The 16,796-nt window shown below is 43.0% G+C and overlaps 1 protein-coding gene across 2 annotated transcripts in view; it reads right to left on the bottom strand.

Moving 5' to 3' along the window:
- The window catches only part of LRIG1 (leucine rich repeats and immunoglobulin like domains 1), a 110,823-nt gene that overhangs the window by 73,937 nt on the left and 20,090 nt on the right, over positions 1-16,796 (bottom strand). For both annotated transcript variants that reach the window (XM_077858128.1, XM_077858129.1), the window contains exon 2: positions 505-576. In XM_077858128.1, the coding sequence (XP_077714254.1) occupies positions 505-576 (72 nt within the window). The remainder of the gene's footprint in view (positions 1-504; positions 577-16,796) is intronic.

Here is a 16,796-nt window from a genome sequence, read left to right as displayed (position 1 = left end):
AATTCTTTACAGTCAAGAAGGAAAGGGGGATGCCTGATTTACAGGACATTGCACAAGGCAGGGGGGCTGGCTGAGAGTTCCAAAGGCAGTAATAATGCCTGGCTCTGTTTGGAGAAGAGAGGGGAAAAGTAAGCCTCTATTGTCCATTCTTCTATACCTTTGTTTCCTGGGAAGCAGAAGGAGTGGGCTAGCACATGTGCCTCTGCTGAGCAGGTTGCTCTACCTCAGCCCAGTAAGTGGGGGGAAGCACCTGTCAGGTGTGCCAACACAGTGGGTCCAGAAGGTTTGCACAAATGAGGGGATCCTCCCATATGCCCACTGCAAACCCATGACTTCTCCTGGATGACAGCACACCCATCACTGACTGCCTACGAGGAGGGCGGCAGTGAAGGAGATCAGAAAGCAGTACAATCTGTCATAGGCAGCCAGTTTAGACTCCTGATCCAGGGGAGTGAGAGAAACGGTTTCCCACCTCCAACCAGAGTTTTAGGAGAAAGCACTCACACTTCCTGTAGATTCGGCAAGTCCTCAAAACCAGCAGGGTCAATCTCAGACAGTTTGTTGTAACTCAGGTTTCTGGCAAAGGAAGAGCAAAAAAATAATAATAATTAAATCAACATACAACATTAAACCCCAAATTCAGGAATCTTCTACTCTGCCCCCCAAACCAGGCCCTCTCCTTCATAATTGCCCCTATCCCATACATTATTTTAAGTAACCTTATTCATTCTGAGATTTACAGATATAGCTCCTCCCCACTTGCATCCACGAATAAGTCACCGTGAAAATCTCAAATCACCGAAATTGGCTAACCCCATATGGATTTCAATCAATATAACTGCACCACTTAGCAACTTCAAAGAAATTCTAAGGTAAGTCAGTCCTCTACCTACATGAGAGTGTGGTGACCCAAATGTTTTGCACCAAATCGGGTCCAAGGCTATTCCAAATGGCATTTAAAAAATATTTTACTAAAGCATCAAGTATCACACAGTAGTAAAGAAAAAGAATAGTCAGGCACTGACCCTTTACTGTCTACAAATCAGTGGTTCTCAACCAGGGAAGACATTTGGCAATTATCTGGAGACATTTTTAGTTGTTACAACTGCAGGGAAAAGGCGGGGGCAGGGTCGGCTACACACATCTAGCACACGGAAGCCAAGGATGCTGCTAAGCATCCCACAAAAAGCACAGGAGAGCCCTTAACAACAAATCTCCAGCCCTAAGTGTCAATGCTAATAATCAGGGGTTGAGAAATCCTAGTCTAAGCAAGATCTTATGGACTAAAAATCGCTAAGATGCTCACTCAAAGTTGAAGGAACTGCTTAGAAAGGGGAGACCTCAGGAGACTCTAATCATAAGGCTTTCCATGAACACAACATGCCCACCATCAATGAATAAATACTGGGAGAGACAGTCACACAGGAGAGAGGAGCTATGGTTATGGGAAATCTGTGGCTGGTTTTAACCAAAGGCTCACATACATGCAAGCAGCCTCCTCAAGAAGATAGCACCTGCCAAGATCATTCAGAATTACTTCTCTCCTTTCATCCCCCAGCTATACCCTTAGAGGCACACAAGGAGCAAACTGATCTGTGTTCAGTCAGCCGAGCTTCTTGGATCAGCCCTCAGCCTAGACCAGCTTGATCTTTCAGGAACAGAAATCCAGAGACATGGTCCAGAGGGGACCTTGGTGTATACTGTGCCTTGCTCCCTGCCACCAAAACACACCCAGTCCCACATATGCCAAAGAGGTCAACAGTATTGATCTCAGCTATTAATTCCATAGGCATTAATGCCAATTAACAGTACTGCAAATCATGAGTTTCAAGTCTATCATTTAGGCAGCACGTAAGTGGCAACTAGCTTTTAAACTTACTCCAGAGACATTCCAATCAATACTAACCTACAGCTGATAGCCATTTCATTGTCGGCTCAAGACATTCATCTAAATAAAAGTCAGACTGCATTTGAAATTAATGGTACATCTGTGTTCAGGGCACAGCCTGAATTAAAAGCAATTTGTCCAGAGATTATGTTACTATAAAAATTGAAGGTGGTAATTTTTTAAACCACATATTGAAGTCAAGCATGAGCTTGTCTGTGCTTGGCGGTATTTATGATCGGGTACACAGAAATCAACAGGTTAGACTTGAAAAAGAAAATCCACACATGGAGAAAACACTCCCACATCAGAAAAAGGACTGGACAGAGTGAAAACTTTCTTCTATTTTGAGCACATGAGCATAAACAAGAGGGAGGGAAATACTGTTGCTGAGTCCAGAGATAACGTGAGTTTACAATATCTACGACATCTGCATCATCATCAGTAATGAGAGTTACGGAGATGGAGGAGACATCAGGAGAAGACTCAGAAGTCACAAAGGCAAGAAGCCTGGAGGGCAAGCAAGTAATGTGGATGGTCACCCTGCCAGGCGTGCAAAGAGGCCGACACAGCAGTACCTGCTTGCCCATCAAAAGGGGCATTTGCTCTTGTCCAAAAACAAGGGCAATGCAGACCAGTCTTCATTTTCAAGAGAAGTTCAAACTCTGAATTCTTAGGTGAAATCCTTTCAATTCTTAAAAACAAAACAAAACAATTCTTCATGGGCCAAACATAACGTTCCTGCAGGCCTGCAGGCCACATCTGGAGTGAGGACCACCAGCTTTTAACCTTGAATTCTGGACAACTGACTCTTCAGGCTATTAGGTTCAAAATGCATGTCTTGTCTCTGGCTTATAGATGTGGCCAGGGGTGGAACCAGTCTCAGGCAATTAACTGGTAAACTATCTGGAATGCAATTACTTCCCTTACTCCCCACCCCAGGAATGGTATTAGAATAAAACCATTTTTAAATCATGACACCCCTTTGGTCTGTCATTCTCTTAAAGAACAGACAAAATTTACTTAAATTTCCAAAACGTTATATGAATCCTGCTCTTCGGATTAAGGCTCCTTGGAAAAGGGTCTTCTGCAAGGTAATCTTACGAAGAAGCTGAACAGTATGAGGGCCTCACGCTGAGATTCCAGTAAACAGCAAAGAAGATGAAGACACCTGTAAGTGGAAATTTAAGCTCTCCCCGGGTCAGCCTGAATGAGGCCACTTTTTCCCTCTGAATGAACTAGAAAAGCCAGGTTATCAACAAATGAGGGTCAGCAGACTGGTCTAAAGGGTCATTCTCCTCTCAAGAGTGCCGATTAGCAATCAGACAGAGAAGACAGAGGCTGAAGCTCGGATCCCCTGCAACAGCTTCAACTTTCTGCCACCGCAGAGCCGTCCAGCTCTGAAGTCTGAGAAGTGACCAGTCCTAAAACCTGGGACAAGCTGCTGATCTCCAACTGCTGTGATCAGGAAATGGGGAAAATATTTACCGCAGTCTCCTTGACAAATATAATCTGAAACAAAATCCTCAGAGACATTTTCTTGTTTGCTCATCTCACTGAGACAAACTCTCGGCATGGCTCTCTATTGTGGTAAAATATACAAAACATAAAAAGTTACCGACTTAACTGCTTTTTAAGTGTGCAGCTCCATGGTATTAAGTACAGTCACACTGTTGTGCAACCGTCACTACCATCCAGCTCCACAACTTTTTCTTCTCCAACTGAAACTTCGCACCCCGTAAACACGGACTCCCCATCCTCCCCGCCCCCTGGCCCCCTCCACTCTACTTTCTGTCTCTGTGGATTGGACTACTCTGTATAAGACATCTAAGTAGGGCAGCCCAGGTGGCTCGGCAGTCTAGTGCCGCCTTCAGTCCAGGGTGTGATCCTGGGGACCCAGGATCGAGTCCCACGTCAGGCTCCCTGCATGGAGCCTGCTTCTCCCTCTGCCTGTGTGTGTGTGTGTGTCTCTCTCTCTCTCTCTCGTGAATAAATAAAATCTTTAAAGAAAAAAAAAAGACATCTAAGTATTTGTTTGGCATATTTCACTTAGCACAATATCCTCAAGGTCCCCCCATGTTGTAGCCTGTGTCACAATTTCCTTCCTTTTTAGGGCTGAATAAAAGTTCCATTTTGTGTGTGTGTGTATACATATATCCCACATGTTGTTTATCCATTCAACAGCTAATGGACAACTGAGTTCTTTCCACCTTTCTGCTATTATCAAGAATGCTGTCATGAGCACGGTTTTTTTTTTTTTTCTCCCAGCATAATTTTTTATTAAGATATAAGTGACATGTACCATTATACTAGTTTTGGGTACACCACATAATGATTTGATACCTCAGTGCAATTCTTAAATAAAGTTTTTTTTGACCCTTTCACTGTTATGCTTCTTGATATCACTCATTTCTCAACAATTAAAGAAATATGTTTATTCACCCCAAGGATTGTGCAGAGAGGGGTGTGAATTCTCATCTTGGGTCAGAAGAACAATCAAAGGGTTAATTATAAAAAGGGGAAAAAAAAAACTTTCATGAGGTCTTTCTTTCAGGTGGCAGCTGACACGCACACAAATCTAAAGCATCTCACTTATTTCTCCAAACATGATTGCCCCTTACCAGGCCCAACATCTGAATGTGTCTTCAGTTGAAGGTTTCAGATTCTCCTGTCAAAACAATTCATCTGTCAGCAGGACAGATGCTGTCAAAAGCATTTCTGCACCTTTCAGTAGCAGAGAGGGCTGGAAAGAAACCTCCGGGAATTCAGTTACTGCCAATTGCAGCTTTCACTAAACATTTTGTCAGCCATTGTCATAACACAAATTTTCCCTGTTCTCGTACAAAGGGTGCGCAGAGCTTGGAACAATTGGGCCCAGCCATAGATATTCTTTCAGCTAATCCGCTGAAAGATGACCGTCCGGCCCACCATTTGGAGAACACACAAGAGGTACCTCTGCGGAGAATGGCTCAAGTTTTATCCCGGTTTTATCTGTGTCTGAGAAGCAAACTGTTTAACAGTGCGAGACAACAATCTGCTTGCTGAGCGTTTTTCCTGACAAAGACCCCCGACCCTGACCCCACTGAATGAGAAGAGCTAAGTCTTTGAATAGCTGAGCAATCCTCACCATTATGGAAACCTGTGCTGTCCAATTCGGTAGTCACTGGCCAGGCGGCTACTCCCATTCACACGGAAAGTAATCAAGATTACACCAAACTAAGAATTCAGTTCCTTGGTCATGCTAGCTAAATTCCAAGTGTGCAACCACCACGTGACGCTCCCCACTACGGTGAGGCACAATGCAGACAGAGGAGATTTCCACCATAGCTGAAATTTCTATTAAACTGCACTATATTGGGGACACCTGGGTGGCTCAATGGTTGAACATCTGCCTTTGACTCAGGTTGTGATCCTGGAGTCCTGGGATCCAGTCCTGTATAGGGCTCCCCGCAGGGAGCCTGCTTCTCCCTCTGCCTATGTCTCTGCCTCTCTCTGTGTGTCTCGTGAATAAATAAAGTCTTTAAACAATAAAACTGTACCATATTGAAATCATGCAGGAATTAATACATATCTAAAGTGAACTGGCACTTAAAGAAGAAAATTGGATTTCAAACATAAGTTTGAACTTCCCAATAATTCAAGAGCTTTCTTAAAAATGTGGTGGGAGATGGATACCGACAATATTAGCTCATACATATCCTTTAGGCGCACGAGGTTCTTAACCATCCCAACAGAGAAGACATTTGAAAATTCAATTCACTAAGAAGACACTGAATAAAAAATGCCCTCTGAGTGTAATTCTATAGGCTTAAATCAGTATTTATATAATCTGACCAGCACCTCCCTGGATTACAACCAGAACCACATATTACAAACTTGGCAAACACTATTCAAAGCTGGCAAACAATAATTCATTGACTCCTTGGAGTCGAAGGATAAAAAGTTGTTTGCTATTGAGTAAGCTGTGGTGAGGAAGTAACCCCAACATCGTTACACCAACATAATTAGCACTTCATCCTCAAATACAGGCATTGCTCACAGGCCACTGACTTATCCAGACAAAACCTCCTGCTCAACACATGGCCGTGTTCTTTAACATTAACTGGAATCAGAATTCAAAGTGGAAGCAGGTCCTAACTCTATGACAAGCATTCCCTGGGGAGTGAGGTTTTCGTGTTCAGTTTGGTTTCCAGGCCAGCCCATTTCCCATTACTCAACTGAACCCCTGAACCCCATAGTACTTTGCATAGGTTAAGCCTTCAGGTGTTTGCTAAACTGAATAATATAGCCAGAAAGAGAAGTGTGAAGCAATCCAAAGACCCATCTGGGGAGCCCTCCTGGGGCACCCAAGACTGACCTGGAAACCCCTTATTTCTTAGAAAACCTGGGCCCCAGTCGTCTATCTCTTCTTACCTCAAAAGCTGTACTGCGTGCCACCCATTAGAAAAGGAGTCACCTGCTTAGGACTCCGGGGAAAAAAGTGATTGGTTTTCAAATTTCAGGGAGTGTGAGTGAAGAAGAAAATACAACTTGTTAAAGTTACTTAATCCCTTAAGCTTTTAAAGCCATTTCTGCTGCATTCTTACCTTCTGAGAAATTATGTGTGGTACACGTCGAGTTCCAATGAAATCACTACATTACACTCCCTAGATCTACATTATAGGTTTTATGAGAATAAGGGATTTCTTTTTATACCTACAATATTGAATGCTCTCATCTTGTTTTCTGTTGTGATGTTTTCCCCTCATTGACCAAAAGCCACAACTAAACAAGCTGATAATATGCATTAAAGGTTTATATTGAGAATAATAATAAAATTGCACCTTAAATTGGAATTATTCTTCTGGCAAGAATTCCCACTCAGGAGAAGGTTCTGTACTTGCTGCCATTTTCGTCAGTAAGCTAAGTAGCCCCATATTCCCTAAACTGAGGCTTGCAAAAAGAAACGCAATCTGCAAACAAATGCAAAATCACTCAGATAGCAACTCACTACATACAGCTCATCTTGTAAACTTTTGGTCAGTTCTATTTAAGAAAGTCAGGAATGAATCACAGTTATTTCAATTTCTGAAAGGGTTACATTGATAAATCTCTATGCACATGAGGCCCGCAAGCAACTCAAAAGAAGAGATAATATGCTCTAGCCATATGAGGACTTCACAATGAGTGAAGTCCTCATTTTACTCCTTAAAATCAGCTATAGAAATCGGTGTGGGCCTCTGAATTCCAATGCTTAAGATATTAGCTGACAGAAGCCACCCAGGCCTGCTTCCATAATCCCATAGATCTTATATGTGCTTCTCTATCTTAATGGTTCACACATCTTACCCCGGCCCATGGATAATCTGAATACAAGTCTAAGTCTTTGTCCTTTAGTACCAATCAAGTTCAACAAATATTCAGTGACTATGTGTCTACAATGTGTACTGTGCTCTGATAAATTCTGATACAAGTTAGGGTAAGATCTAGCCTGTGATCTTAACGGAGTTTGTAACGTACTGGTCAGAAAGACTCTGAATATATTACAGACTCTGTAAATAATTGCAGCCAAAGGCTCTGATATGGCAAGCATCTTCTGAATGATAGACCAGGAGTTGTAAATTGGTGGCTCTTGGGCCAAGGCTGAACTGCAGGGAAATTATGTTTGTTTGTGAGTAAAGAGTGTTTGGAGAAAAAGTCTTCACCAAAAAAATTAAAGTTTCAGTTTCTCTTGAAAATAATCACTGGGAAAGCATCCCTAATAGTAGCCACCAGCAACATTTTTTTAGCAAGTACTGCAGTTGAACATGGACCTCGCTACTCCTATTCTCTCTCCTAGGCCCTTCTTACTCATTTGCACTATCTTCCTGGCCCTTGTAAGTATTTGGCATCCTTGGTATGGGTACCACTGTGTCCAGATGGCATTCAGAGCAGGAAGATCAATTATGATGAGAAAGGTTAACCAGAAAATGAAAGACCTTAGTGAATTCTAGAAGAATAGAAAAGGAGCATGGTTTTTAAGGAAGAAGGCCAGGAAGTAAGGCCACAAAGGTAAAGTAAAATAAATAAATAAAATGGAAGGACGGAAGGAAGGAAGGAAGGAAGGAAGGAAGGAAGGAAGGAAGGAAGGAAGGAAGATTTCCAGAGGAAGAAAACAGCTCCTTGTTTATCTACTTGAAGTTTTGACCAAAAGAGTCAAGAGCCCCAGCTCCATGAACCATAATCAGCATTTGCTTTCTTTCTATTACATCCCTTAAAGCAAGAGGTTTTAAATCTGTCTTTCCTACCCAAATCTTAGTTTGGCTGAAGAGACAAAGTAATTGGGTGTGTTGTGTCTCATGCCAGGCTGCAGGGGTGGTCCCAGAGGGAAGCCCATAAATATCCCATAACAGTCTCTGAGTAAATATGGTACATGCATCATTAACCTCTAAAGATTAATTAATTTAATTAAGAGGCACTCTGGCCTCACCAGCTCTGCAGTTAGTGGGTATTTCACAAAGGGAATCTGAGCAGGAAATAGCTGCTGGCCACAAGCTGACCCTCCCACAAACCTGTCACACAGGAACACCACCCATGACCACCCCAGGAGGGGAGAGGTGTCTACAGCCACCATTTGGTTTTGCTGTTACAGAAGTGGCTGTGCAAAGACTTGGAAATGGGGAGGGAAGAAGAGGGGTCAGGAGTCTGGTCACCTACTCTCTACTTTATCATTTCCGAAAAGGGATCACAAATTCACCCTTTCATGGAGTGCTTGAGCTCTATAGGACTTTCCAAACTCATCACGCCCGTAATAGGACTGGTTCCCCCTTGCCGGGCACCATCCATCCAGCACAACAGTTTAATCTTTAGCTCTTGAACACCCAGCCATTCTGTGGAACAGAGGGAGCCTAGGGCCTCAGAGCCAGGCACTCCCTGCCTCATCAATCTCTTGTCCAATGATGCCCTCATGTCCTGAGGTACCAGGCACTCCAGTGTGAGCAATAGGTTCATCAATCATGATCTAGAGAAGACAGAAACGCGGCAAGAAGGCGTGCTCACCTCTGGCATCACACTTAAGGTCTGGATGGAGTTCCTTCAGAGAAAGGATGGAGGGAGATTCTCCTAAATGAAAACTATGCTCTACTAAGGCAGGAAACAGACTTTTGCTTCTGTAGTAGTTAAAAGTCGGTCAAAAGGGACAGGAAGTGAGGGACACATTAATCTGGTGGATAAATTTGGAATCTGCTTCACCAAGTGCTCTGCGAAGTCCACCAGTGCCTTCTGGTCACAGAATACTGTTAAGATACTTACACCTCCACCTGAACCCCTCGGCCCATGAAATATCTGCAGGAAGATGAGCATCTTATAGAACCACCACTGTAAAATTTAGGGTGTTTATTAAAAGCGTGATGCAGCTTTAAAATTCATTAAATTTGGTTTCACATATGAAAGATGCAAACTAGCAATATCCTATAAGCGTTTTGAATGTGTCCCACAACAAAATTGTGTAAACGTTGGCACAACCACCAATTCTAAGTGATACTAGGATCAATTTCCTTTCCCAAGACACTGAAATGATTCTCCACTTAATCACTGAGTGATTTCACACACTTCATGCCCTCACCAAAGGCCTCTCAGATCGGAAAATAACTTTTAACACAGCCCCATAAAAAGTACTCCTGGTCACAAGAACAGGGTGGTCAAATTCCAAGCCTGTCTTTCTGGCAGAAGGTACAGCCGAGGATTTCGCTGGGATAAAGGGATAAGGAAATTCTACACCAGTGACTCTGGATTCTTCAGAAATGAAACTTTCAATACTCCAATAATATATTACTTCCCGAGCACGACAGACACGTTAAAATATTCAAAACAAACAAACAAACAAAAAAACTCTTTCCCTCCATCTGAGTCATTACATACCCTCCTCAACCCTCTCATCCAGGAGTTTCCCCAAAGCAGGAAAGGGTCAAGGCATTTGGTGGTTTTCCGAACTCCCATTTCTGACAATGCACCCTCCCCTCGAACACGAAGCCAGTCAATGAGAATGAGAGTACACAAACCTCTGGTTAAAGAAACATATGCCAAAAGATTAAAAAAACAAAACAAAACAACTTGGCAGTAACACCTCTGGACACCTAACGATCGAGGTTTGTTGTTGTTAAATAAAGTACAGTTGACCCTTGAACAACATGGATTTGAACTATGTGGGTCCACTTACACTTTACATTACAGTAGTGTCAATGCAGCTTCCTTCCTTAGGATTTTCTTTCCTTTGGCTTACTTTTATTATAAGAATTCAGTATATAATACACATAACACACAAAATATGTGTTAACCGACACATATGTGTTTATGTCATCAGTAACAGTTCTGGTCAAGAGTAGGCTATTAGTAGTTAAGTTTTGGGGAAGTCGAAAACTATACACAGATTTTCGACTATGCAGGGGGTCAGCACCCTTAACTACCACCCCCACTGTTCAAGGGTCAACTGTATTTAGAAGGGTGATTTTAGGCAAATATACTTTTGGGTTACAAAACAGCAATATATAGTAAGTTGCCTAACTGTCTCCCTTAAAAGGGAGGAAGGAAATGAAAGCTTTCTTTTTAAAGCAAATACATCTGTACAAACAGCAGCTTACCTTAGTGTTATCAGCATCTCTTTCCTCCCCAGCCCACACACAAACGTACACACACACTGACACAATTTAAGGGACAAATGACATAAGTGGGTGTAACTACCTTCCCAGGCTAGAGCTGCCCATAAGGAAAAATCCTTCTGGGAAACCAGAAGTTCCCAAGGGTAAATGCTGGAGTCCTTGATCAGTTTTCACTGTAACATATGTGGATCTTTCATTTTTCCAACGGAAATCACACCCACTACTCACTAACGTCTCTGATATCTCTTTGTGCCTGTGTGAAACCCAAGCATCCAAAATCAGTAACGCAAATAAAAAAATCCAGGTGTACTTGCACTTACCATGATACTCGACATTATAAACAGACTAAGTGCAAGGTTCCTTCAAAGATTATCAATATAATATTCTCTTCTTAGTTTTCAACATCGTCTTCCAGATTTTAAATATTCAAATAATATCTTCTAGGTTTATCCTTCCTTTCTTTCCCAGCTATGTCAAACTTACAAATGAAGATCCCTCAGATACAGGGAACAGATCCCCGGTATTAAGTCAGCCAAAGTCAAAAATTGAATTTACCCACAACTTTTCAAGAATACATCCTGTTGTATTACATGGAGGCACGAGAGTATCTCTAGCTAAGTATTTTGAAGAAAATGCAGTTTTAAAAGGTCAGCCTCCTGGCTAACAGTTAAGTCACTGACTTTATTAGCTAGCTTATCAACTTGGGATTTTGTTCTGTCAATTTTTCCGTTGGGCTTTTTAAAGTTTATGTGTGGTATGAAGTGCCTGGCTGAAGCCAAAAGGCAAAGTTTTTCTTTCTACGATTCTAGGATGTCATGAAATGCCAACCACATAAAAAGCCCATCTACATGGTATTCCTGGGGCCGTACAACTTCTTTGGTCCTGGTTGCCAAACCATGGAGAAGACGTGAGGTCAAGGTGTGCCAACCACACAGTACTGCAGCATGCCCTATCGTACACTGCTTTCTGCTATTAAAACATAGTACTTCCTTTTCACTACAATTACAAGCACAAAGAATCAGATGAGGTGTGTGACTGCCATCCTTGAACATATTAAAATTTTACTGTGTCAAAAAGGAAGCTGGCTGTGAAAATGACAGCACCATCATATACTTCCATTTCTGTTTTTTCTTTTTTTAAAATCATTTACCAAGGCCTCTAAAAAGATGCCTCACCTCTTCCACGTGGTCCGTCTACATCCAGCAGGGCCCCATGTGTTGTAACACAGAGAAGCCCTCATATCTGTGCCCTTCCCCATCTCTTCCTGCCCCTCCACTGTCTGCAGTTCCAGGTCACTGACTCCCAAAGGTGTGTCTTAAAGGGTAGGTCCTCGTGCTAAATTCCACTTGCTAAACTCTACTTCGATCAAATAACAAATACTGGCACCTGTGGGATGTGAGTCTGTTTTTAAAGTAAATCACCACTAACAGTGATGAAAGCCCTACCAATAACTGATCATAAGGGACTCCCTTCAGAGTCCCAGTGACAGGTTGGGGAAACCTCAGGAAGACCGCATGTCCCTTGAGATACTCCATATCCTCTCTGCATGCTAGCGAGAGGTAAGAGCCATTCAATTCCCACCTCAGTAGGAAACCAAGGCAGATGTGTCACACCAAACCCAGACATCAGCTACATCAAGGCAGCTGCCCTAGGAACAGGTAGGACATCTTTGCGTAATACATGTGATGTGATGAACACACAAACCCCCCAGTTTCCACCATCACTCCTTTTTAAAGATGACGTAATAAAACTTAACTTGAGTTAAAATCTCTGTTGAGCTCCCTAGCCAGGTAACTCCTATCATGGCTTCCTTCTAATAATCTCACTACCTCTTTTTTTTTTTGGGGGGGGGGGAGGGGGGCTGATGCTCTTGCATACTTGACACTAACGAAACTGGCATTGCCAAGCCCTCTGTAGTTAGAGGGCAATTTGGTTCTGTGCCACAAGATACAGGAGATCAAACAAAGGATGGTTTGGGGTGTGGCACAGCTGGCTCTGTAAGGCATTCAGCTATGACACCCAACCTGTCCTCCAGCTAAGCCTCTCCAGGCTGGCTTTCTCTTCTCACTCTCCAACACTCAGTTCTCAAATACTATCAAAGCAAATAAAAGACCCTCGGGTCCCAGGTCCAGTTTGCATGGCCACACAAGCATGACTCTGCAAAAAAGCGCCAACAACTTCCTTTACCTGCCCCACACTCAGTGGTGATCGATAAACCAGAGGGGGGTTGGCTTTGGTTAGGTTTAAGCTTGCATAAGCACAAAGAGAAAACCACCCACTCTCAAACCCAGAGAGCTACTGCAGAAAGCACCTGCACAAACCTGTCAGGGTGGTTTATAAGGTCACAAGCACCTCAGAAAAGATCTTTTATTCCTTAGGGCCGTGAGACCAATGGTAGGCCTGCCACACTTCTGGTGTCAATATTTATCTAAGACCTAGGTATTCATGATGGTATAAACCAGGCACTTTTTCAACTTACTCATTCATGTAATTTACCACTACAAAGCCCCCAAACAGAGATGCATTTACAGCTTGAATTTCTTTTCTTCCATTTCTATATGGGAGGCTGGCTGTGGGGCCTGCGGTCTATGTCAGCAACAATTCCGGCAGTTTGAGAATAAGGTGCTCAATGTATTCCAATATCAAATGTCATTGCACCTGAGGACAATAAAGAGAGGGAAAAGGGAAACAAAGCACCAGCTCTCTCCCTTCCCATGGCACGCATGTTTTTAGCACTGCAAATGAGCAAAGCCTAGACCCTGCAGTAAAGTAACTGAACCCCTAGAACCACGCCCAGGCATTTCTAAGTGTGACTTACTCACACTGCAGGATTAATCCAGCAACCAATACCCAAAGGTATGCAATGCTCAAAGGAAGACATCTGCTATTTATTCAATAGCCCTGTCTGGTGGGCCCCCTTCTCCTCACCCTTTACAAAGTCTTCCTCCCTTCACCTCCAAATAAAGGCTTATACACAATTCCCCTTCCTAGGTAAAAGGCAGAGGGGGTAACTAGTCTATTCATATCACCTTTAGACCTCCACAAATAGCTGTGCATTGTAGAAACCAGGCTCACAGATGGAATCCTCCAATCTTTCCCCATCAAAGTCCTCAAATCAGTTAGCAACAGATGCTAACTGCAACTCCCTCCATGGGCTGTGCTAGGTTCTTCCAAGGAGACCCACTGCTGAGCTCTTGTGGAGGAGGCCAACTTGGGGTTTTCATACCAAGGAAGCTGAGGCACTAGACAAAGATGGTTCTCTCTCCAGGGACAAATTGTAGAGCTTGCCTCAAAGCCCTCTTGCAAAGTTGCTGGGAAGTGACAGACGTCTGAAGCCAGCTACCTGATTTACTAAATCTTCTTTTCTGACCCAATACACACAATTCTTCCTAACAAGACAGCTATCCCTACCAAGCCCTTCACTAGGATTCTAGACATGCCACGTAGCCTGATAAAGATCATCAGGCTGCTATCTGCCAACAGGTTGTAAATCACTTCAGCTCCTTCCTAAGCAAAATTATGATGGCAAGTGATGAGCTATGATATATGGTGCACGTATGGTCTGTGAGAGGCCAACATTCCTACCTCTGCTTTAAATACGCCTGTTGAGTGAAAGCAGGGAAGCACTGAGCCGAAAATGGTAGCAGCTGAGGGTGTGGTCAATTCTTTTTTTTCTTACATAAAAATATACATGACACTTAAGCAGCCAGTATTTCCTCATGCACATTGAAGTTAATAATTCACAAACCAACTGACATTCAAGGATCAGAAAATGTAAAGGTGGTTAGTGCAAACACTTGTGTTCTTGCTCTTACTTAACAGCTGGTTTATTTAACTGATGGCTTGTGTTGCCATTAAGGGCAGGTAGTACTTCAAAATGTTATTTGTTAAGCTACCCGGGTAGCTTAGCTTCTGAGTTTCACAGTATTCAAACTCCAGTATTTATTTTCCCCTCAGATGGAACAGTTAGACAATGCTCATGAGGCAAAAATATGGGACAAAATTATCCTAGTTTGCTACTTTCTTGTATTCATGCTCTCTCATTTCTAATCTGGCCCCTCCTAATGAACAACCCTCAAAGACACTAATGTACTGAAGGAGCAGTAGGTACAGTTGGAATAGCACTCGTCCTGGGGACCAGTGCCTGGATCTTAGACCAGAATGTCTTCTCTACATGAGGAAGATACACCTCCCCAAAAAGGAAGGCCTGATTCACTCTGCCCTCAGACCTTAGCTCCCCACCTCTTTTTTCTCTTTTGTGTGTGAAATTATCAGGTTATTCTTACAGGCATGGAAAGTACCAACTGAAATTTGTATTACAAATAAACTTACTTAAATTTGGGCACAAGTTTTCCTGATTTTAGAAAATACAGTTTTAAACATAATTTAACAGTTTGAGAAGTCATAAAATAATACATTTTACTTATTCAGGAATAATGAAATAGTCTTATAGTCTGTAATAAATTTTTAAATGGGAAACAATGGTGCCTTTTGTTTATAAATTATGAAAACTCCAGTAACACTAACACATTAATAATATACTATTAGTGTTACATTATAATATAAACATACTATAACAGGATATTTAATACTATTGATTTTTTTTCCATAGGATACTGAGATCTTTTTTTTCAGTAGAGTTGAGACACAATCCACCTCTCTTTCTTGATTTCCCTTAGCTTCACCTTCTCTAAAATCATGCAAATGTATGTTGAGAATAGGGGAAGGAAGAAGGAATCTAAGGAAGCCTTTGCCAACCACTTCTTGAGTATCTCCACCCTGTTGCAAGACCCAAGCCTTCCCAGTTGTTGGTTGTGGTGGTTTTTCAAACACAGGAAATTGAAGCTTGGAAGTGTGAGTTCTGTGTACAGCCATGGACCTACTACAAGCATGTGAACCACAGCACGGTTTATGAATCCATGATAGCCACAAGGCCACATGCATATCCAGAAGCCTTGTTAAAGAGGTTATACATTAACCACCACACATCTCAAGGAAGATCCTATCACCTCCACCATCTCCACACCTTATACATCCCGCCTTTGAAAGGGCTTTCTGGAAATTGCTACCACGGAGTTTAAAGTAAATGTGAGATGGGTCCATTTTCTAGTTTTTAGGAAATGGCTACTTTTAGCAGGTGCAGCTGATCCTTCAAAGGCATCAAGGGAACCTCTGGGAGGGAAACAATAACACCACACTGAAAATGTGTGCAGAAGAGCCAACCTGGGGTTATTTCTACAAGTGTGTGTAGGTGGATGCTTCAAGGACATAGGGAAACAGTGCCTGGGATAATTCACACAGCAGAAAAGCCAGTGGTCACTCACATTTGGTTTGGAAATTAACAAACACACAAATGCTCATTCAGCACCTGCTCTGTGCCAGGACTGGCGCTGGGTTCTAGGACCGTGCGGTATAAGCTGGCCTCTACCCACCGAGCGTTTACAATCAGGAGGAGAAGACAGACCCTGAGGAGGTAACCAGAGATGTGCTCTGAAGGCTATCCTGGAATAAGATAGCAGCCACCATTGCCTGGACATTCTAGGAAAGCCCTCTGAGGAAATGTTTAACCTCAGACAGGAAGATAAAGATGAGTCACGGAGGACGAGACCACAGGCAAAGGCTTCAAGGGAGGAAAAGGCTTGGCTGGGCAAGGAACCACTCAGTCCTGCCTGGGCCCAAGCTCCAGAAAACCCCCGATACCAAGCAACCACAGGGGGGTAGGGGGGAGACGTGGAGTCATAGGGACCTGTAAGTGAGCCTACAGAAGCCCACTATCCAGAGTGGCAGCTCTCACGTTTAAGACTTCAAGGCCAAGCCCCTCCCCCTCCACTACCACCACCCTCAGCTTTAAAATGCAGACTTCCAGGTCTTGCGCCACAAATTCAGACTCCAAGGTCAATGGAGAAGTTAGAGAACACCTACCGGCTACCCAGAAGACTAACAGGGAGCCACCAAGTAACCCCTATTTCACTTGTCTAGAGATGGCTCACTGGCCAGTCTACCTAAGTCAGTGGATCGCCAAAGGTAGTGCTGTCAATGTTTTTCCAAGGTGGACCTATAGACCTTCTTTTAAGGTCTCTCCCACCACCTGGAATCCCCACCTCTATCCACTTGGCTCATCTAGAATGGGGCTAAAGAGTAGGAAATTAAAAACAAAAAACACACAGAAAATCTGATCTTCTACATCCAAGCCAAAGGCTCTAAATGCTTACAGAGATTCAGTTCTAAACCCTGCATAACTCAATGAGCCCCTCTCCCTCTGGTTTCTTGTTGTAAAGGAAACGCTTATAAGGCCT

Source organism: Canis aureus, chromosome 19 (assembly GCF_053574225.1).
Source record: "Canis aureus isolate CA01 chromosome 19, VMU_Caureus_v.1.0, whole genome shotgun sequence".
NCBI classification, from domain to species: domain Eukaryota; kingdom Metazoa; phylum Chordata; class Mammalia; order Carnivora; family Canidae; genus Canis; species Canis aureus.
This window is presented reverse-complemented; position numbering and strand designations above follow the sequence as displayed.